This window comes from Streptopelia decaocto (assembly GCF_964273445.1).
Source record: "Streptopelia decaocto genome assembly, chromosome: 4".
Taxonomy (NCBI): Eukaryota; Metazoa; Chordata; class Aves; order Columbiformes; family Columbidae; genus Streptopelia; species Streptopelia decaocto.
In genome coordinates, this window is record NC_138658.1 from 66,952,182 (window position 1) to 66,974,856 (window position 22,675).

Genomic DNA, 22,675 nt, shown 5'->3' on the forward strand with positions numbered 1-22,675 from the left:
CGCCTCCTCCGGCAGGGGGGAGGTGGCAATGGGGCTGGTGGGCACGGTAGCCGTGTGGGATGGCGGTGCCGCCGCGCTGCCTCACGGCTTCTGGGCGGCCGTGCGCGTCTGGCTGGAGAAGCCGCAGGTGGCCAACAGGCGGCTGTGCGGCGCCGCCATCGAGGCGGAGGGGACGGTGCCGCTCGGGGAGGGCGGAGAAGCGTTTCCCCCTCTCGTCGCCGCGTGGGGAGGCGGGAACGGTGCGGGGCAGGACGGGCGAGCGTCGCCCGGCGGGCTTGCGGAGCTGGGCCGGCTGTGGAGGGAGGTGCGCGGGCAGCTGTCGGTGGGGCAGGGGCAGCTGCCGCCGCCCCTCACGCCGTGGGGCGGCCCGGGTCGCCACTGCGAGCTCCGCGCTGTGCTGAGGACGCTGCTGCCCCGGGGGCGGCCGCTCGGCCCGCCCGCCCCGCCGACCAAGGAGCTGGCGGTGCAAGGTGAGCGGAATCCCCGGGACGGGGAGAGGGGGCGGGATGCCGGGCCCCCTCCTGGACGGGGTGGCGGGAGCCGCCGCCGGCGCCGGAGCGCAGCCTGCGGGTCTGTTGTGACCTGTGCCATCCGAGGTTGTCCCACAAACGAGATAAATGCCGCTTGTTTTTCCCCGTCTTGTGGGAAGGCAGGTGGATTTTTTTTTTCCTTACAGTGTGCTTAGATTTTATTATCTTTTGTTTTTATTTTTTTTTTGTTGTGCTAGGAAGTGTCAGCAGTTGAAATAGAAAATATAGAGGTCAAACACATGTAGGACTTCGGCTTAAACAACCCCGGCTTCAACCTTAGGAAGGCATAGTAGGGGAAGAGCTAAATGTTACTTATAAGGTACTGCCAGGATGGGAAAAACACTTGGGGAAGCCGAGCAGCACACTCCTATGGAAGAGGTGTAGAAAATGCCTTGTCTTTTTCTTTTCCTTAAAAAGTAAAGGCAAGAAGCACGGTCATCGTGCAGGCTCCTGTCCTGACTAAGCTGCCCACACAAAAGTGCTGCTGTAGTGCAAACCTAATCACAGAATGTTAGGGATTGGAAGGGACCTCAAAGGATCATCCAGTCCAATCCCCCTGCTGGAGCAGGAACACCCAGATGAGGTTACACAGGAATGTGTCCAGGCGGGTTTTGAATGTCTCCAGAGGAGACTTCACAACCTTCCTGGGCAGCCTGTTCCAGTGCTCTGTTACCCTCAATGATGGGAGAAGTTGTGGTAACATTTAAAAGTGTAGAGTTTGTGTAAACAGTAGGCAGCTGTGGCACCTGCCCGGCCAAGCTGAACTATTTGCATCAGCTTTCATATTGGTCAGTATTGCTTAAAAATTAAGTTTGGTGTTTTTTGGTTTTAATGTTTTGTAGGTGCTTACATTATATGATGGTAATATGCTGCAGTAAATCCTATTAATGCAAGGAAACTTATATAGGTTTGGCGTTGACACATTTTAAAGATAAATTTTGGATAATTTTTGACAAGAATCACAATTCCAGACCCAATTAAATTTACAATTCAAAAAGACCTGTAGTCCTTTACAGGGACAGCTGACTTAGGATGCTCTTGTGACCAGTGGTTGTTATGAGGAGGGCCTGAGGGAGCTGGGTCTGTTCAGCCTTTAGAAGAGAAGGCTGAGAGGGGTTCTTATTTATGCTTATAAATATCTCAAGAGTGGGTGTCAAGATGGGACCAGACTCCTTTCAGAGGGGCAACGGGCAGAGACTGAAGTGTAGAAGGTTCCATCTGAGTATGAGGAGAAACTTCTTTACTTTGGGGGTACCGGAGCACTGGAACAGGCTGCCCAGAGAGGTTGTGGAGTCTCCTTCTCTGGAGACATTCAAAACCTGCCTGGACACCTTCCCATGTAACCTCATCTGGGCGTTCCTGCTCTGGCAGGGGGATTGGACTAGATGATCTTTTGAGGTCCCTTCTGAACTCTAACATTCTGTGATGCCATATGGAGTATAGTAAATGCTTTTACAGTCACTTTTTCAAAAGGATATAGGGACTAAATATTACGATCAAAAAAACCAGTGGCATGTGAGTACTAGTTTGTATCATGCCATTCATATTTTGCTGCAGTCTCCTTTTTATTTGTAACTCATTTCAAAAGAACACGCTCTCCCTCTCTCTCTGTTTTTACTTGTGTAGGAGTTAATTGTAGTACATGTATGGTGGATATTAGAGAATGAAATGTGACAAAAGTTGCAGGATATCTTCTTGAAATATGGTAGAGGCACTCAAAGGGGTGACCAGCTGTTTGTCAGCCCAGCTCAGCTCTTCCATAATCTCTGGTTTTTGGAATCTGTCACTGGACATAAACATTTTATTCCACAGGTGATAAATACCATTGAAATCAGTAGCATGGTTGCTGAACATAGCTTAATATCTTAACATGATAGAAGCAACTTCACCTAAAACCAGGTTTTCTCAGGTAACCTCCTTTCAGAGTTATGAGAGATTAGAGACAGATAATGTTGTGTTTTTCCCCCGTGTTTAGGCCGGGAGCTCTAACCGTGAAAGCTGCATGGAAGTGTAGCTATACTTAATTGTAATAACACAGCAGAACTGTTAGATACTGATAATACTATTGATTATTTTTTAATATTTCATTGCTCTTTTATCTAATACCAGGGTGATATGTAAGTCTCCATTAATTTGAAATGTGCTTCCCAGGATTCCAGTTTTACTGGGGAGGAGGGCAAAGCAGCAGTTTTGTGCCAGAAAAATCTCACTGTCTGGCTTTTACTTTATTCAAATGTTTAAGTGTAAAGAATGTGAATAGTTTTACTGATGAGCATTAGGTATTTTGTTTAACGTCATGCAACAGAATGTGAAATTTTGAGAATTCAAACAATTCAGTAGTTTCAGATGTCAGGCACATTGAGAAATCGATCTTTTCTGAGCATCACAGTTCTTCCTGCATTGTCCTAGATCTTGTCTCACTAATTCGTGCTTAAAAGTACTAAGGAACCAAAAGTTTCTTGTAGTGCTAACCAGGATGGTTAGCACCATGGACGAATATATTACTATTTACCTATCTTTCAGATGTTTACAATGGAACTGTGACCTTTCTGCCTTTGGAGGAAAACAGTGAAGGAAAATACCAGATTAAAAAGTGCAATATTTATCAGATTCAACTTACACACATAAAAGATGAAGAATGGTAAGTGCTGGGAGAGAGGAAGCAAACCCTGAATTACTGTAGGGATCGCACTGTGTTTTAGTGTTGGCATCTGTGTGAATTGGTTTGCATAATTTGTTGCTTGATTGGTAAATGGCAGCAGATGTGTGATCTTAGTGCACAGTATTCAGTTAAAGATGAAACATCAACAATACCCAAATAAACACAAAACAAATCTGCTTCAGCTTTTAATGTATGCATTGACCGTACATGTGTGTAGTCTAGAAGAATATGTATATTCTGATCAGGAGGAATGATCTATGCCTGTGAGAAGGGTCAGGTTCTGTGGTTGAGGGTGAATTGGAGCTGCTGTTTGGAACTGCTGGGCTTCTAGTCATTGAACTGTAGACCATTGCAGCTTGGTCCTGAGCATCTGAGGGCATAGCTATAATGAAATCTAAATAAAGGCAGAGATGATGCAATAATTAAATGTGCCACCTGATGTATTTTTCTCCTAAACTTTCTTCTTGTTTTATGAACTTCACAAATTCACTTTTACTAGTTAGTCTTTGGATATATTGCTAAATCACGTTGTTCATCACATGTGAGTCCTCAGTCGTGTTAAATGTAGCATGGACTCTCACGTACCATGTTTCAATTGGCAGTTAATGAGCTGTCTAACAAATTCAGAGGAGACTATTCAATTATTCAGTAACTTCACCGTTTTATTTTCGTTTTGGTTTTGTGTATTATTTATTTCCTTATTCCCTGCTTTACTTTTACACCTCTGCTTGTTTGTTTTGTTTTTCCACTTAATCATTCTTTGCTCTTTTTATGAGGTGGCTGAGATAATGAAATATGCTGTATTCATAGTAAGTTTTTATTTTCTTTTTAAAGGTCTGTGTCTGTTGTAGCTGCATTTCCAGAAGACTGGTTTTCAGATGGAATTGCATACCCCAAACTAGAATGGCTTGGAAATGAACTTTTGTCCAAACTGGCAAAATGGTCTGTGGAGCAAAAGCCCAGTGAATTTAAAAGTACACTCTCGCTCATTTCAATAGCAAAATACAGCAAAGTTTATCAAGACCTTAAAGAAAAATACAAGGAGATGGTAAAGGTAAGTTTGGCAGTAAATGCAAATGCCGTAGTAATATGCTTTCCTATATTTCTGTTGTTGTTTTTTTAGTGAAACTTCTTCCACTAAATTATTTTTCTACTAAAAGAAGCAATTTAATTTAAATGTATGTTTTTTTGGTGGTGTTTTGTTTGTTTGTTTGTTGCTTTTTGTGTGTTTTTTGTTTGTTTGTTTTGTGTTTGTTTTTAGTTTTGGGGTTTTTTTGGTGTTTTTTTGGCGGGGGGGGGAACCAATTTAGTGTTTGTAAGAACTGAACTGAAAAAGCCAGATTTGGAGTGAAATTCACACTAAATATCTAGAGGAGTTAGGTATTTTCCAGAATGTTTCTCATCAAATAAGAAGCAAGCAGTAGGTCAGTCATTCACACTAGAAGACATAAATAAAGCACCTCATTTTCCAAAATCTGAAAGAGTCTGGAAATAGCACCAGTTTGCACATAGATTCAATTTCCTATTACTCTTCTTAAGTTTGGATGCAAATGTTGTTTGAGTTAGAGGAGCAATGCTGTAATATTTTTGTTGTCCTGAGGATCCTGAAAAATGACAGTGATCATCTTAAGTGCTGTATGAAAGTAATACCTATATCTTTATACACCTTGTCTTCAAGCAAAAATATTGGTAAATGCTTCTGGAAAACATATTGTGAAAATGGTGAAAGGTTTTACTGTTGATATTTTTGTACTAATAGAAAGATATATGTGAGAGGAAAATTAGACTTGCGGGTGAGGTAGTGGTTTAGTCTTTAGCTCTGCCGTAGACTTAGTATAGCGTGGAGCATTTTAATCTTTGTTTCAATTCCTCATTTACAAAATAGGGATAATACTTCCACTTGCTGTCTATTACTTCAGATTTTGACTCTTTGTGTTCTCTTGTGCCAGGATAATTCTATGCCTGTTAGATTGTGAAAAAGATTGACAAATGCTCTTGTTATCAATGTTGCACATAACAGGAATAGTATAAGTATTTTTCTCTGAAGGAGTTAAGTATGTGTCTCTATTACAGAACAGATGCAGCAGTTTATTTGTTGTGAGCTTCACATATGGAGCCATAATGTCCTTGAAAGCTTTATTGACTGGATGACAGCAAACATTCTTTACACCACCATTCTTCTGTGTGACTCACAAAGTCAAGCAGTCTTTATGTACATTCTTTGTGTATAACTTTAATGAGGTTAAAATGTAAATTCATCAAGTGCAGAAACCCATTGAAGTCAATGAGTATCCAGATCCCACTGACACTTCTTTAAGTGATTTCAGATGGTGCATACAGTAATTATATGTTTTCTCCTGAAGGTATGGCCTGAAGTGACAGATCCTGAGAAATTTGTTTATGAAGATGTTGCCATTGCCACTTACTTGCTGGTAAGGAACTGCTTTGCCTAGTAATGTTCTATAAGGTTCTATTTCATAATAATAGGAAACGGTATTTTCATTTCATAGTTGTTGCATTCTTTAAAATAGAATGACCTGAAGTTATTACAGGCATACAAGGTGAAAAGAAAGGAAGTAGGAGAAAAGATGTAGGTATTTGGGGGCTTGGGGTATTAATTTTTTTTTTTTGTTCTCATTTAAGCAGAGAGACAAAGTTCTTATTGCAACATTTTCAAGCATAACTTAAACTGAAAGTGGAATTCTTGTCTGTATTAAAGTTGTGTTGTATTCTGATCTTCACTGTTGTTACTCTCAACAGCATTTCAGGGATTTGCAAGTAATAAATTATAGCAGAAGGTAGGAATTTAATAACAGAATTGGAAAAAAAAAATTAAGTTCGGAGAAATACTAAAACTTCTTTGTGAAGATATGATAAAGATTTGCAGTCCTGTGTCACAGAAAGTTCATGATAAACACAGACATGTATTTAATTTTTTAAGTGATAAAAAGCACTGATTTAGCAGAAAAATGGTGGTTAGACAGAATGATTTGGAGATCAGAAGCAATTGTTTTATACATATTTCTACCATTATGTTAATTTTATGCTAAAAAACTTTTCACTGCTTTGCTTTTCACTGATGAAAGTTCAGCTCAGATCCCATCTTCAAATGCAATAAGGCTGATTTTATAAGCTAGGAATGCAGTTAAATGCGTGGTATGGTTTTCTAAGGCACCTACCTATGGAAGAATCTAGGAAAATTCTGCCACCTGCAGTCACTACAAACTAAGTTTTTAAACAGTATCAAAATTTGTCACTATATAGGCACATAAATATTTTTAATTGCTATCCAGAGTGTGGAAAGAGCATTGCTACCTTGAAATAGAATGTAGATACCTCTTACATCTTCTCTAAATCAGTATTTGTAGATAAGTTAGCTCATTTACAGAACTTGTTGAGGACTAATTTATTTTGGTAATTGACTGTTTAAACTTAGAACCTCAGTTTATTTTCCTATGAAGATTTTTTAAAACTGTCTGAGGAAGCTTGACTGACCTAGACCACTCTCCAAATCTTGTCACATTGGTGTGACAGAACTTTATGCACCAGAGAAATGGTTAAGATGAAGTGGTCAGGTAGCTGGATTGTTGTAGGTCACTTTCAACTGAACTATTCTGTAATACTGGCTTGTGTAAAGAGCTATGTCATTGACTTACCATTTTTACCACCATAATAATTAGTTCCTATATGTTAGAATTTATAATAGTTGTAGCTACAGGAAAATTCTGTAATGATGCTCTTGTGCATAAAAACTTGCAAAGCATTTTCTTTAGTGTTAGTTTACAGTGATAATGTGTTTTAGCAGACGTAGCAGTAATTTTCAGAAAGTTGTTAAAGTAATCTAATAATTGGCTTTTATAACTGAAAGCTTAAAGTATGGTATTAATACCCTAGCCTTCTTGCAAAAAAAAATTAGGTATCTGTATGATGGTATATAATAACTCATTATTTACAAGCACGTTAAATGGGTGGTTAAGAGAAGGTAAGTCCAGTGTTAAATTTTTATGGATTTATGGCATTTACATCTGACCTGGTTTTACTCTGCAGGCATATTAAGGTCACGTGCAGTCCAGGCACATGCCCAAAGGAGCAGCTATTCAGTTTGCATCATGAGAAACTTGGCAGAGGATGGAGGATGTGTGTGATCTGTGTAGGAGGTGGTTAGGGATTTCTGGGGTACAGCCTGGAGTGCAAAATTGCAATGATCTCTACATTTAAAAACGTAAGCACAGGCAGATAATCTCATGGATTATCTGCAGCTTTTTCCCCTCTGGCAGAACTGGCAAATTATCAAGCAGCAATGTTACAAATAGTAATTTTTGTGATTAAGTACTCTTGATGATTTTGGTTAGTCATAGTGAAAACCGGTGTGCAGAATTGATGAATGCGTGCTCTGTAACTTCTCGTTTAAGGAAAGGAAAAGAGTTTGACAACAGTAGAAAGAGACTAATCTGTGCCCTAATTATGAATTACATAACTATGTAAAAGTAATTATGTACAGAGTAGGGACTAGAATTCGACTAAAAGCTTTGGGGTCTCTTTAGCCGATGTAGAATTTGGGGCAGCTGACTTGCTAGGTAAGTTACGCTTTGTTCAGTAGAAAGTGATGTTAAATGTACCAATATATAGCCAAATGATTACAAATAATGTTTTGGTGCATTTTTTTTTAATTTTTTTTTCAGCTCTGCCCTAATCCTTTCTTTAATACAGTAGATATAAATGCTTCTGTGGTGTTACTTGCAGAGACACTATTGAAATTTGCTTGCTACTTCCCTCGCTTCATCTGTTGCACCATTTGTTTTGGCAGGTTATTTTACATTTATGCTGACTCTGGCCCGGAGCTGTATAGCCTTGACTAATTTCAGCTTCCAGTGACTCAGAATGGAGTGTAGCATGTGCTTAGCACTTAGAAAATGATTGCTATTTTGCAACCTAATTACTGCCAGTTTTAGTGGTTTGAGGTTTTTGTGTTTTTTTCAAGTTATTTTCTCTGGGAGTACAGTGGATGTCTTCTGTCACATCTGCATTCTCCCAGCTTTCTCCTTTTATTTCCAATAACCTTTGCTGCTTTCTTAAAGGGAAACTTGAGAGCAGAAATCTAAAATGTTTTGTTTTCTTGTCTTAGATTCTTTGGGAAGAAGAGAGAAAGGAAAAAGGATTGACCAAGAAACAGTCATTTGTAGATCTTGGCTGTGGAAACGGTCTACTGGTTCATATTCTAAACAATGAGGGGGTGAGTAGAGTGCTTTTTTAAATAACAATTAAAAAATAGAGATAGTCAATATTCTTGTTATGCTTTCCTTTTATCTGGCACAGAAATAGCCAAAATTCAGTTAATTCATGTTTCTAAAATATGATTTTTGTCACTCTAGTTCCAGGAAAAAAAAAATCCTAGCAGAGCTTTAGAAACCTTTTACTTATTTCACTGTTTTTATTAGTGCAATTCATTTCCATTCAAGGATATTTTTCTGAGATAAAAAAACTAAGAGAGAAAAGAAAAGGTAATGGTGTAATTTAGTTATGCTGTAGACAAAGCAAAAAGGAATGGGGAATCTTAACATAGAGATTCTGTCATCAGATATTTTTAATGAAGTTAATTTTATCAAAGTTGAATTCTACTTGTCCTGTCCTGTTTTTCTATATATTTAAAAATGATCTTGGAATTTCTTACCTGTGCAATGGCGAACAACATACTGTGCTTTTGGGCATGAAAATGTGGCAACAGCAAAATTCATTTTTTGGGGGGCGTAGTTTCTGAAACAACAACAAAAATGATCAGTGAGATTGGAGGAAAAAACAAACAAAGCACAACGAAACAAACAAACAACAATAAAAAAAAAACGCCAAACCAAAACAACAGTGAAGTTGGGTTCACACAGGGAAAAGTGTGTTTGGACTTCAGCAGCCTCACTGACTTCAGTTGTTGAAAGGTGGTTTTCCCAACAAGGGCTGCTTACAGTAGCACTCTTCTCTGAGCCATGTGGGTGCTACAGTAATACCTTACAAAAGGTTTTGACATTTTAAAAACAGACAAACAGAAAACAATACTCTGCTTTTACTTTTGTAGAGATCCAGATTTTCTAGAGCAGTCTTGATAGGTGTGCCCAGATAAAGTTTCAAACCAGTTATATGCTAATGTTTCCCACTCCTTTCTTATTTAGAAGAGACAGAGGGGATTAGAAGTACTCAGCTTCTGCCTGAAATAATGAAGCTGTGTTTTATTCTGTGTCTAAATTTTAATATGAATGAAATAATTAGTGTTAATATGTATGTTTATTGAGCCTGTTTGACAACTTCTACTAAAAGTAATACTTAAAAGTGATACTTTTTGTTGTTCAAATATTTCAGCATTCAGGTAGAGGAATTGATGTGAGGAGAAGAAAAATTTGGGACATGTATGGACCAGAAACTCATTTAGAGGTATTATGCAAATGTATGTCAGTCTTACAGATTTGTAACTTTATTCATTCGTTCATTGCTTCTAGTTGTGTTGATGCAAATGTAATAAAACATACGGGTTTGTAGGCAGTTGTCTAAAGTGATCTGTGGGTTTACTGTGATGCCACCCATATGTCCCGTGAAACCATAAAGTAAGTTGTAAAGTGGATCATTAGAGCAAAATGCTGTATTTGAATATTTGGAAGTTGCTTACTTTTTAGCTGAGAAGACTAGCATGATTTCCTGCTGCCTGTACAGACATGCACACTATAAAACAATCTTTGATTTTACCTGGAACATCAATATTAATTATCATTGTTTGTACCACCATACCTCAGAAAAGATGTTATTAGTATCCAGATTCAGAGTAGTTTATTCTTGAAAGTGATTCTCACCTTGTAGTGCTATGTGCTGTTATGGGGACAAAATTGTTGAACTTCAAAGTAGCCAATCCTCAGCTGTATTGACCTTGTGGTAAGTAACTGCAATAATAGCCTTTAAAAAAACTAGTAGGAAAATGAGCCTGAAAGAGGGATTATATTTCAAGTTCCACATTAGTATTTTTATGAGAACAGGAACAATTTCAGCACAGGAACATTCACTCTAACTCCAGCTGTTCTTGGTCTGATACTCATTAAAGTGTGGAACTGATGAGCAGTTGCCCTTTGGAGATGAGATGTTCCTGATCTCTTGTTCTCTAGACTCCTAAAATTTCTCACTGTTCTCTCAAAAGTTGTCAGCTTCCAATATATTAAAATAATTTTCTGTCTGTAGTTATTCTCTAGTAGTTTTGTTTAAATGTTAATTTGACATATCTTTGAGTGCTGACAGCATTAAATCAACAAAAGAGCAAGCAGTTTTCACAGATGGGAGACTGAGCTTTCACAGTCTTGTGCAGCCTTCTCTTTGCCACTCTGCCATTTTGGGTGCAGATTGCCAAAACTGCCAGATTCCTTTGCTGCAGTCTGCAACCAGATCTTACTGAAATGTTTCAAGAAACAATCCAAAACATCAAGCTGTGGTGCTTCTTCATTCCTGTTATGTATTCCTATATACTGAGGCACTTCTGATCATACAAAATAGAACCTTCTCTTTTCCTTCATATTATATATTCCTTTTCCTGCCCAAGTTTCAGTGTTGTGGAAATCTTTGAATTTTGTACGTTGATTTCATATTAAGGACTGGCTGTTCACAGTTTCTCAGATTTCTTGACTCTGTCCCACACAATATCCTCCTCTCTAAATTGGAGAGGCATGGATTCGATGGATGGACTGCTTGGTGGATAAGGAATTGGCTGGATGGTTGCACGTAAAGAGTTGCACTTAAAAAGTGCTTTCAGGAGAGGGGAACTGGGATGTAACAGAGGTAGTCTAAGATTGCTGAAATTCCTTATGAAGTGTTGTTTCTTTAATTCCTTTATAGAGATACTATGATACACATACATGTGACTTTTGACTTCCTAAAACAGGCATTTTGTATATAAAGTATGGACGTAATCTTCAGGGGTTTTCCTAAAGGTCTGTGGAGGTTCAAATTTGAAACTTTTTTTCAAATCTGCCCAATAATTATTTAATAATTATTTTGAGGTTCATACACATTTTTAGAGAAGAGTATGTTTATGTACTTCTATATTATCAGCATCTTTAAGTACCTTCTTTGCTGAACTTAGATCTACATAAGAAAATGTGTATGAGAAAGACAAACATGGAAGGCACTCTAGAACTTTTGAAATTTAACCTGTGTGAAGAATTAATCCAATTTGGTTTTATTTTTTTTTGTTTTGACTTTTTTTAAGACTATCAGAATAGGTTATTCTTGAGACTAATAACTATTCTGTGAGTCAATATTGTGGTGGGAAGACTTCTGTGCTGAACTCTCCTGGGTTCATATCTATTGAATTTCCATGAGGAAATTGATATTCTAAAGGCCAACAAAAAAGCCTTCTTTTTGTAACCTTTCGTTTCCTATTTTTCCTTCTGATTTTGCACGTATTATGAGGTATTCTTGGTACAGCTTGGAAAGGGATGGAATGGCAACAGGAGGGAAAGTGTTATCTGGATTAGATTTATTATATGTGAATGATAGTATGTGAAGAGTGGCGTTCTGTGTACTAGGATTTGATTTGGGAAGAGTCTGTGAAAGAAGAGAAGACGGTAGTGAAGCTGCATTCTGATTAACTGCTGTGTGAGTCCTAGGACTATAAAACATAGCAAACTAAGTGACTTTCTGAAAAATTGAATCCAGACATATGTGTGACAGAATGAGAATGGCAAGAGACATAATCCAATGTATGGTATTTGTTTACAAATACTTAGCGTGCCAGGTATCTTAATCAGAATTGTTATGTCACTCTTTGTCTGACAAATATTTTGTGGGTAGCTGTTGAAAAATTACTTTTTTTAGCTATAAAAAATTACTACTTGGCAAAAGTGCGGACTGAGGAGAACATTGGTGTCTGTGGTTCTCATTCACCTTGTATTTGTCAGCTTGTATGATTTTATATTGTCACTTAGTACTTTAAATGCATTTTATTTGTTAATAAAGAAACCTGTAATAAAATTCACTTGATATATTATTTGTTTTTTTAGGAATCTACAATCATACCAGGTGACAGTCATCTCTTTCCAGATACTGACTGGCTCATAGGAAACCATTCAGATGAATTAACACCATGGATACCCGTAATTGCAGCTAGGTATTTGTGGAGGGAGGGCAGCAGGAGGGAAGGAATTGGAAAACAAAACAAAGCATAATTACCTATGTGTGGTTGGTGAAAACGATCACTTTTGCAGCCACACCTGCTGTCCTTGCAGGACTTGCTGCTTTTGATGCCAAATGATTATTTTTACAAAATGTTTCTCTTCCTGTGGAGAAGCACAGATGGAATATTTACTTTCTCATAGAATTCAGTACAGCATTTTGGTTTTGAAGTTAAAAAAACAGAACTGGTTTTTATTCTTTAGATGCTTATCTGTTGTTTGGTTGTGTTTTTTTAAGTAAAATTTCTGTTGGTTCTGCCTTTTGTTGAACCGTCGTGCTCTTCACAACCACTTACAATAGTTTAGTATCTAGAGATTTAGTCCTGCAAACCAAGTTGGCACAGTAATTTGCTACAGCAAATATTTTGTGAAACAGTATATTTGATTATGCTAATAGATCTACTGAAATAGGAACATAAATATTATTTCATGAAGCTCTGTCACGTAACAAAAATTTCCATTATTGCTTGTATCTGATGGGATATTTGTTAGATTTGTGTGTTCTCTGAAATAACTTTCCATTCAGCAATTTGTTATCCTTTTTGTAGGTCTTCCTATTCATGTTGCTACTTTGTGCTGCCATGCTGCTTCTTTGATTTCCATGGAAAATACAGCCGAAGACAAAGCAAGAAAACTCAGTACAGAGAATATCTCGATTTTGTTGCCCAAGTGGGATTTGTGTGTGGCTTTCATGTGGAAGAAGATTGCCTTAGAATTCCATCAACAAAAAGGGTAATTTTGGACTGTGTAGGGCTTTTATCTTTTTTGTTGTTGTTGTTGCTGGCTGTCTGAAGCATATGATGTTTGTTCATTATTGTTGTTGTAAGATGAAACTATAGTCTGTTGCATTACTTGAGACAATATGCTCTGTAGAGATAATAAAAATACTCATTGTTTTCTTGGGTAATCTGCTCTTAATGTCATAGGTACGATCCTAAACAAAGAATGGAAGGTTTTATGGTTGTTTCTTATGCCATCCTATAGAATGGAAAACTTATGAAACTCATTTTTTGCCTTAATTTTTCCAGCTGCCTGTGTTGCTTATTTGTACCTAATTTTGCTCGTTTTCATGTCCCATAAAAATCAAAATGAAATGTTCTCAGAGTAGGAAGAGGTGTCCTATTTTAATTTCGTAAATAATCTGAGGGTCAGGAATAATCTTTTTGTTCTCTGCTTATATGGCATGATGGATTATGGTTTGATTCCTAGATTTCTTCTGTGGTGCCAATATTTGAAAACTAAAATTAAAAAACCCTCAGATGTTAACGAGCATTGAATTTGTCTGGATATCTCCTGTAGGTAGATTTAGAAGTCTGCATGCAGGTGCGGGGGATGTGTGTAAGTATGGGACTCTGTATAAGTGGTGATTTACCTGTTTCTACTAAAACAGGTTTGCCTTGTTGGAAAAAATAGGACCTATCCACCTACAGATTGTGCTCTGATTGACAAGCAGATAACACAGTTTATTGATAATCGTCAGACCTGTGCTGTGGTCACATGTGACGGAAGAGTTGGATTTAATCACAAGGATCGCACGGATGGTGTCTGCAAAGAACTGCCTGAAAATGTGACTGAGACTGCTGGTACAACTTGGATGCCTGGATTTCAACCCAGAGAAAAAGTAGAACAAATCAGAAATTGTGCTTCTCTCCCTCGGGATTTTGTAGATGATGTTGTTCTCAACGTGGCAAACTTGCTGTTAAATGCAGCCCCTCAAAAATCATGTTCTAATGTGCATGGTGAAAATGAAGATACCTGGAATCAAGGAGGTGAAGTTGTCTTTCCTTTATATTATTTTGCTTTTGCTGGTAGAGGATGTCTTTTCCAATGAATTTACATGTTTGTAAATTTAGTAAGTGAAATGCGTCTTAGGAAATACCAAACAAGTACAGTAGCAATCAAATGTGCTTTTTTTCCTGTTGTTTTCTTGCACTCTGGGATGCAAATAAGGCATATAAGAATATTTTTAAATTGGTGTGGGGTTTTTTCCCTCTACACTTCAATACTAGGACAGAATCAATTTTTATTAAAAAAGTAAACCAAAACAAACCCAGAACAGAACATTACATCTGTTTGGGGAGAATATTAAGTTTCTTCTACAATGGTCACATAATAATTAGCTATAATTATGTGACAATTCAGTAAGAATTGCTTTGAAGTGCCATTTGTTTATGACATGATTAGGAATATTTAGTTTAGCTTTGGGAAGGGAAAGAATACAAGTCACTGTTAATTCAGCTCTCCCTACTAACATCATTCAATACTCCTCTGTCCATTTCTGTTATTTACTCACTATAATTTGTCGTATGTTACTGCAGAACCTTTGAGCCATTCCCTGTTCTCTCTAACTACATCATGTAAACAGTGCTTATTGCAGTGAGGGTTATCACAGAATGTCAGGGATTGGAAGGGACATCAAAAGATCATCCAGTCCAATCCCCCTGCCAGAGCAGGAACACCCAGATGAGGTTACACAGGAAGGTGTCCAGGTGGGTTTGAATGTCTCCAGAGTAGGAGACTCCACAACCTCCCTGGGCAGCCTGTTCCAATGTCTGTCACCCTTACTGAGAAGTTGTTTCTTCTCAAATTTAAGTGGAACCTCCTGTGTTCCAGTTTGTACCCACTACCCCTTGTCCTACCATTTGTTGTCACTGAGAAAAGCCTGGCTCCATCCTTGCAATACCCACCCTTTACATATTTATAAACATGAATGAGGTCACTCCGTAGTCTCCTCCAAGCTAGAGAGTCCCAGCTCCCTCAGCCTTTCCTCACACAGGAGATGCTCCACTCCCTTAATCATCTTTGTTGCCCTGCGCTGGACTCTCTCCAGCAGTTCCCTGTCCTTCTCGAACTGAGGGGCCCAGAACTGGACACAATATTCCAGGTGTGGTCTCACCAGGGCAGAATAGAGGGGAAGGAGAACCCCTCTCTGACCTACTAACCAGCCCCCTTCTAATCCACCCCAGGATGCCATTGGCCTTCCTGGCCACAAGGGCACAGTGCTGGCTCATGGTCATCCTGCTGTCTACCAGGACCCCCAGGTCCCTTTCCCCTGCACTGCTCTCTAATAGGTCATTCCCCAACTTATACTGGAACCTGGAGTTGTTCTTGCCCAGATGCTACTATACGCTACTGTAAAAAAAGCAGGGAAACCAGAAAATGTGTCTTAATGTGGAAATTCTGACTTGAGTCCTGTAGAATGAAAGCTGCTATTTTACAGATAATATACATATAAAATATATATCATGCATGATATTGGGAGTACAAAGTTGCTGCGGTACTGGTAGATTCTGCTCACGATCATTAATTTATAGAAAAGCTAAATTTTCTTAGGATTTTATATATGCATTTTTAATAGCTATGCCATTATTTGTTGCAGAAAGCCTTTCCCTGAAAGAAGTAGCAGAACACTTAAATAAAGAGACTTTAAAAAGGCTGAAGAGTGAATATGGAGGCCTGCAGACACTACTTAAGAACAATCACCAAGTATTTGAAGGTAAAAAAGGGGTTTTGGGTTTTTTTTGTTTTGTTTTTCTTGAATGACCTGTTTTATGTCCTCTCTATGCAGTTAAAATCAACTGACAAAATTACTATGGTGGCGTTTTTTTAAATTGCTTTCTCTACCTTTGTGGAAAGCTGGATATTCTTTATGTGCCCATTGGTCCAAGATACTATTAGTAAAACTCTTTTGAATGAGATCGGTAGGGCATCTGTCATCCAAATGTTGTTCCAGACCGACTGGATCTGAGAAGACAGCCTTTTAGTTAAAGTGGCTAAATTAATGCTATTGTTTGAGTTATAGCATTTTTGGGTTTTGTATAAAGTATTGATGAATTTGAGGCTGTCAAATGCAGAGAAAACTCACTAAAGCATTTAACTGAGACACTCTGGCTTTATCAAGCCCCACAGTGTAAATGCCAACACAAAACTAGTCTCCATAAGATCTGGTAACTGTGAGGCTCATTGTGTTCATATAGCCTGTAGTAGCATGGCAGAAATACTCTGTAGCAAGTGGCTGGCTGAGTTTGTTGATAGCTGGTTTTTGTTTTGTTTTGCCTTTTTTTTTTTCCTGTTGTAATATAGTGGTGGTGTGTTTTATTTTCTTGGGTTTTGGTTTTGTGGGATTTTTTTCTTTTGGACAGTGTGGAGTTCTGCAAAAGTAAGGTCTAGCTTTGCAGTAACACAAGATCTTCCATGTTTTATCAGTATTTAAGGCTGCTTCAAATTTGTAAGTGATAACTTCTTGTGTCCCAAGAATTTACATCAGCTGTAAAATACTGATGAACTGATCCATGGCAAATCACCCTGACTATGTGGCCTAGTTGCTGCCAGAGGTTAACTTAGACAAGTTTAGCACCCACTGAGGATTTCTGTACACTTGGCAATTATAAAATGTGAAGCAATACTAAAATCCTTTTGAATTGACATCCATTGAAAAGAGCTGGTCACACTGTATTCATTGTGTCTGAATTTGATTCCCTGTCATTAGGGGTGGGTGGGATAGATTTACAACCTGTTAGATGGAGTGTGCATTTTAATTTGGCATGGATGCTGTCTGCATATTACCTGTGCAGAAAGATTACGATTTAAGCCAACTTGTTCTCAGTAATTTACATTTGATGGAAAGTCCCTGGGGCTACAGTCGAGACCACTTGGTTATTTCCTTTAGTAGCATGTCACCTTAACAAGGGACTTGCACCAGCAGGTGGTCTGGAAGGACATTGCTTACACCAAAGAGAAGAGAAGAACATGACTACAGCTCTTTTTCTCAAGTGTTTTTCTTTTAAAGACATGAAAAATGGATGGATGTGCACACACATACACAGAGGAAGGGGCTTGGTGTAACTGATCTGTGGCAGTTTCTTTTGATCAAGAACCTTGTCCAACATAGGACGTATTTTCTAGGAAAAGATTGAGAAAGATTTTAAAGCTCTGCTGAACCCACTCTGGACTGGCTTTGAGTGAGTTCAGATCAATCTGTGTATCACAAGGAAACATGGAGGGATAAATTCATCCAGGCCTGAATGTGTGATATTAAGCTTTCACTGGACTTGTTACCTTTTGTATAGTGATTATAACAATGCAGAATGGTATCAGTTAACTATGCCAAGCTACAAGCGTGTGATACAGAAGGTATGATTGAAGCAGAATATGAACATAGAGCATGGCAACTTAGAAATGACAGATTCCTCCCTTCTCATTTTCACTATTGTTTTTAATCTCTCTTACTTCCCTTGTTTTGTTTACACATGTAAAGAGCTGACAGGTTCACAAATGTGTGTGTGCAGTTTGTGGTCACAACATAGCAAATGAATTAAAAGTGCCAAATCTTTATTAACCAATGATAGTTCACTGTTGATTCATATGAAGGATTAGACTTGTCACCTCTCTGGTGCAGTATATTTTTGGGTCAGTGAACTGTTGTCTTTGGAAGAATATTTCTGTATATCGAAAGTAATAGAAAACTCTTCATAGATATTTTTGCTGATAACCATGTGTTAAAGGTGGAGTAATAAAGTTTTGAACATGGGAAGGATTACAGTGCTTGAAGTTGGAACTTCCGTGTCAGGACTTGTAATCTAAATTCAGACTATTTTAATCTAAATGATCCTAACTGCTATATTTAAAACAAACCTCTACAAAGGTAATACAAAGGTGCCTCAAGCTATTCAGCATCGCAGTAAAACATCTCACAGGGAAATCAATCAATTTGTCTTTAGACTGTGTCTATATTACCTCGCTTTGTTGTGCACTTCTTTCTATTTCTGTACAAGCGGCACAATTGGTTTTGCCTGAGCGATCCATTTGTAGAATACATATTTTATTCACTGAATGTCACCATGCATTTTTTCCAGTACACTTCCCATGGTTGTCTATTAACAGCTGCATTTTTGTTTGTCTTTAAATCTTAGTTCTAAATGGGAGAGTTCATATTCGTGACTGGAGAAAAGAGAAACCATCAAGGAAAACTAAGCCTGAAGTGAAACGACGCCTTTCAGCTGAAGCATTTAAAACACGTCTCTGTTGGTTTTTCATTCATCATCCTGATGGTTGTTCTCTGCCTTCCGAATCTTGCCCATATGCTCATGGGACTGAGGAGCTAAGACAGTCTCAGATTATTAAAAAGAAAAAACATTTACAGTAATAAAATGCTTCCACTTAACTTTAAGCTGGTAAACATAATTGGATCTGTGATTGACTTCAGGACTGCCTGTACAGTATGAAGGGTTTTTCCTCATTCCTATGCATCTTATTTTCCAGTTGGTTTACAAGTTCTCCTGTAATTCTTTAATATTTTTATTAACATGGAAAAAGGTATAGTAAAGTATGTATATACTTGTGGATTTTGCTATGGCTTGTCTAACATGCATTTGTGTAAGTAGAAAAGTTTAAGAACTTTATTTCCTGGGACACTCTTAATGATCCTTGATGAAATCTAAGGTACATAATGCAGCATTTTCAAACCCTGAAAATTAGCTGTTTTGTTCCTAATTTTCCAGGAGGATATATGATTTCTTATAACTCACAGTGGCTCTTGGGAGTTGAGAAAAGTCATGGAATGTAATCAAGTGATGACATTGCTTCAGTTAGCCTTTATTTGGCTATGAGCAGGGTAAAAAGAATTCCCCAAGATGTTCAGTAACTGTGGTAAACATATTGATATGTTTGGGGAGGAAGAGCCCCCTGTAAAACTAATTTCATGCTGTCTCCAAGATTGAAACTGTTTCCAGGTGGTGCAAAGAGCAAAATCAGACTTTCCATTCTTTTCCAGTCATTGGTATCTTCTCTTAATGATTCACCTTGGGGTAGGATGTGTGTTTGGCTTGAAACAGATTATTTCCTGAGTTAGAGTTCACCTTTGGAGACCCTCGGAATTGCAGGCAGTCAGCGTTAAAAAGCTGGAAGAAGGTTGGATGTATTTTGGATTTGCTTTTTTTTTTTTTCCTTCCAGTAAACGGGGAATGAAATACCTGCTTGACTCATTGAAGTCACAAATACATATGGTAACACCAGTGAATTAGCTTTAAAACTACCTTTTTTATTATTTGTGCAATGTTATGATAACTAGCATAACATACTGTGTTACTGTGGTACACTGCCTCCTTTGCATAGACTTCATTTCTGAACTCACCAGCGTGCAGATCTGTCACAGATGGATGATGGCTCTTCCCCTTCCTCTTTGGCATCACTGTAGGTAGCAAGCCAGCCAGCAATCTCCTGTAATTACAGAAACTTCCCTGTTGTTTGGAGAAGTGGTAAGGGAACATTTTTGCATCCAAATACCTTCCCATTTAAACGCAGAATTATAGAAGGCTGGCAACTGCTGAAGGCGTAAAATAGAATCATTGCATTGTTTTGGTTGGAAAAGATCTTCAAGGTCATAGAGTCCAACCGTTAACCTGGTACTGCCAAATCGACCAGAAAACCATGTCCCTAAGCACCACATCTATGTGTCTTTTAAAGACCTCCAGGGATAGTGACTCCACCCCTTCCCTGGGCAGCCTGTTCCAATGCCTGACAACCCTTTAACTGAATAAATTTTTCCTAATATCCAACCTAAAACTCCCCTGGTGCAACTTAGGGCTGTTTCCTATCGTCCTATCACATGCTACTTGGTGGAAGAGACCAACCCCCTCCGTGCTACAACCTCCTTTCAGGTAGTTGTAGACAGTGATAAGGTCTCCTCTCAGCCTCCTTTTCTCCAGACTGAACAGCCCCAGCTCCCTCAGCTGCTCCTCATCAGAGCTGTGCTCCAGGCCCCTCACCAGCTTCGTCGCCATTCTCTGCACTCTCTCCAGCACTTCAATGTCTTTCTTATGATGAGGGGCCCAAAACTGAACACAGGATTCAAGGTGCGGTGTCACCACCATCAAGTACAGAGGCACAATGACTTCCCTAGTCCTGCTGGCCACACTATTCCTGATACAAGCCAGGATGCTGTTGGCGTTTTTGGCCACCTGGGCACACTGCTGGCTCATGTTCAGCTGGCTGTCAATCAACACCCCCAGATCCCTCTCTGCCAGGCCCTTCCCAGCCACTCTTCCCTGAGCCTGCAGTGCTGCCTGGGGTTGTTGTGACCCACGTGCAGGACCCGGCACTTGGCCGTGTTGAACCTCATACAACTGGTCACAGCCCAATGATCCAGCTGGTCCAGCTGCCTCTGTATGGCCATCCAACTCTCCAGCAGATGAACACTCCCACCCAATTTGGTATCATCTGCAAACTTAGGGTGCACCCTGTCCCCTTGTCCAGTTTGTGGATAAAGATATTAGACAGAACTGGCCCCAATACTGAGCCCTGGGCTCTAGTTTATCTAAATAGCTCTACATTATCCAATTTCTGTATGTTGTTGATTTCTCTGTGATACACAGTCTTAATGTAGCATTAATACAATATTCAGCTTTGGCAATGGATGAAATACTATACAGAGTAAGAATCAGTTTTGCTCTTGATGGAAAAGCTGTTGCTCCACAGGGGAGCAGGAGAGTCTCAGTTGTTCAGGTAACACTGTCATTTTACTCCTTAGTTTATTAACATCACTACCCATTAGTTAATTTGGCTTTATTTGAAGCCAGTTTTATAGAAGGAAAACACTTGTTGTCATAGATACCTTACAAGAGTGAGAATATAAAGAGAAGTTAGATATCAGATTGTGATCAGAAATGCTGACATCTAGAGATTTTGTATTTCCATCTGTAGATGAGCTACTGTTTCATTAATTTTATAAAAATATTCTAAATTAAATAAGAACAGAAAAATCTGTGTTTACATTCTCCCTTATAAACTTCAGTAAAAGACTAAATTTTAGTTTTTCACCAGATCCTTAAAACTGAAAAAAGTCACAAGACAGTATTTTCACTCATGGAATATCTACATATAGCTTCACAACAGTCTATTTTCTGCTACATTTCAATCCAGGAAGATTTTCTGTGTGTGTATCATTTGAATTGTCTGTTTATAATACTGCTGTTACTATTATATGTTGTAAATTATTAACTAGATTTAGAGCAATTCGTAGAGGAAGCCTTCCAGCTTGTCTGGCAGCAGATACAGGCCTATAGATTTGCTTATAATAAAATTAAGCAGCTTCTTTGGGGTTTTGGGGCTTGTTTGTCCAGATTAAAAGTTTTAAATGATAATTAACTCTTTATCTGTCGTGATCTTGGCACGTTTTTGTGAGCTGGAATCTGGCTGTAGCTATATAAAGTAGACGAGTGAGCAATCAATAGCTTTGCTTAGGGCATCGTAATGGCAAATATTTCAGAATCAGCAGAGATGAGAAATAAAATCTGTAACAGTCCTACCAAGTGACAGCTACAACAAATATTGAGACAGGTGTCCACTGAAGTGTCTAAACATTTGGCATCCATGAAACTCAGACATTGTATTTTGTTATTGCTGGTAACTTCTGTTTATGTAATTGAAAGAGTGTTTTCATACAAAAATTGTGATTACTTGGGAGTTCACTCAGTGTGATGCTGTCACGTTACCATGAGGAATCCCTTTCACAGGCACCTTTTTCTGCTGTTATATCATGCTGGACCTGTGAGTAGCATCTTGAGATTTTCCTCCGGGCTGTTGGCACATTTCCTCTTGCAGAAGCGGGTTGCTGCAGCATTTTAATGGTTTCATGTCTGGGCTTTGCCTGTTGTGAGTAATTTTTAGTGAACACTGTTATTTGGACCTGCTGTGTTTATGCAGTTCATTTGTATTATAACTTAATGTTCATATTTATCAGGTAGAAATACGTAAATAATTTAGTGCTCATTTACCATCCTGTAAGTGCTGCTTTAAGCTACTTCTAATGGGGTGCTTCTACAATACTGCCAGCTGAAATCAGCTCAGCAGTTGCAGCCCAGCTCCTGTCTTCCCTCTACAATTTTATTATTACAGGTTTCAATGGCTCTAACTGGGTGAGTGCAGCTTCACATTCCTTTGTGGCAGGAGCATTATGGCAAATTTTTGTTCAGAGATCAGTGGATCCATCTGCAGTAGCTTCTTGGTGAGACACCTTGAGCTTCACCCAAAGCCATGTGTCCTGCCCTTCCCAGGTACGTGGTGCTCTGCACGTTCCAGGGGCAAGGGGTGGCTGCTGAGGCTGAGAGCACCTGCCACACTGTGAAAACACCCTCATCCAAGCTGCCAGTCAGTATTCTCGTCTGACAGCTGCCCAGACGCTGTCTACAAAACCAAAACAGTCTTCTCCCAGACAGCCTGCCCAGAATTTTGAATACTTTGGTGATGGCTTCGCTATAGTAGCAATAAGGAATCTGTCCTTGCTGCTA

General features: G+C 38.8%; 1 protein-coding gene across 1 annotated transcript; it reads left to right on the forward strand.

Annotated features, from left to right (window-relative positions):
• The first annotated feature begins 1 nt into the window (after position 1).
• On the forward strand, positions 2 to 18,735 carry TRMT44 (tRNA methyltransferase 44 homolog). Its single transcript, XM_082051694.1, has 11 exons — positions 2 to 470; positions 3,054 to 3,171; positions 4,027 to 4,246; positions 5,556 to 5,624; positions 8,318 to 8,425; positions 9,541 to 9,612; positions 12,219 to 12,325; positions 12,938 to 13,121; positions 13,780 to 14,158; positions 15,769 to 15,885; positions 18,302 to 18,735. Exons 1-11 carry the CDS (start codon positions 29 to 31, stop codon positions 18,532 to 18,534), a joined length of 2,049 nt encoding a protein of 682 aa, XP_081907820.1. The 5' UTR covers positions 2 to 28; the 3' UTR covers positions 18,535 to 18,735.
• The last annotated feature ends 3,940 nt before the right edge of the window (positions 18,736 to 22,675 follow it).

Coding starts and splice junctions, on each gene's coding strand:
- TRMT44 (XM_082051694.1), top strand. CDS start 29: ATGGGGCTGGTGGGCACGGTAGCCGTGTGGGATGGCGGTGCCGCCGCG. Junction 3,172..4,026: donor CACATAAAAGATGAAGAATG/GTAAGTGCTGGG, acceptor TTCTTTTTAAAG/GTCTGTGTCTGTTGTAGCTG. Junction 12,326..12,937: donor ATACCCGTAATTGCAGCTAG/GTATTTGTGGAG, acceptor TCCTTTTTGTAG/GTCTTCCTATTCATGTTGCT.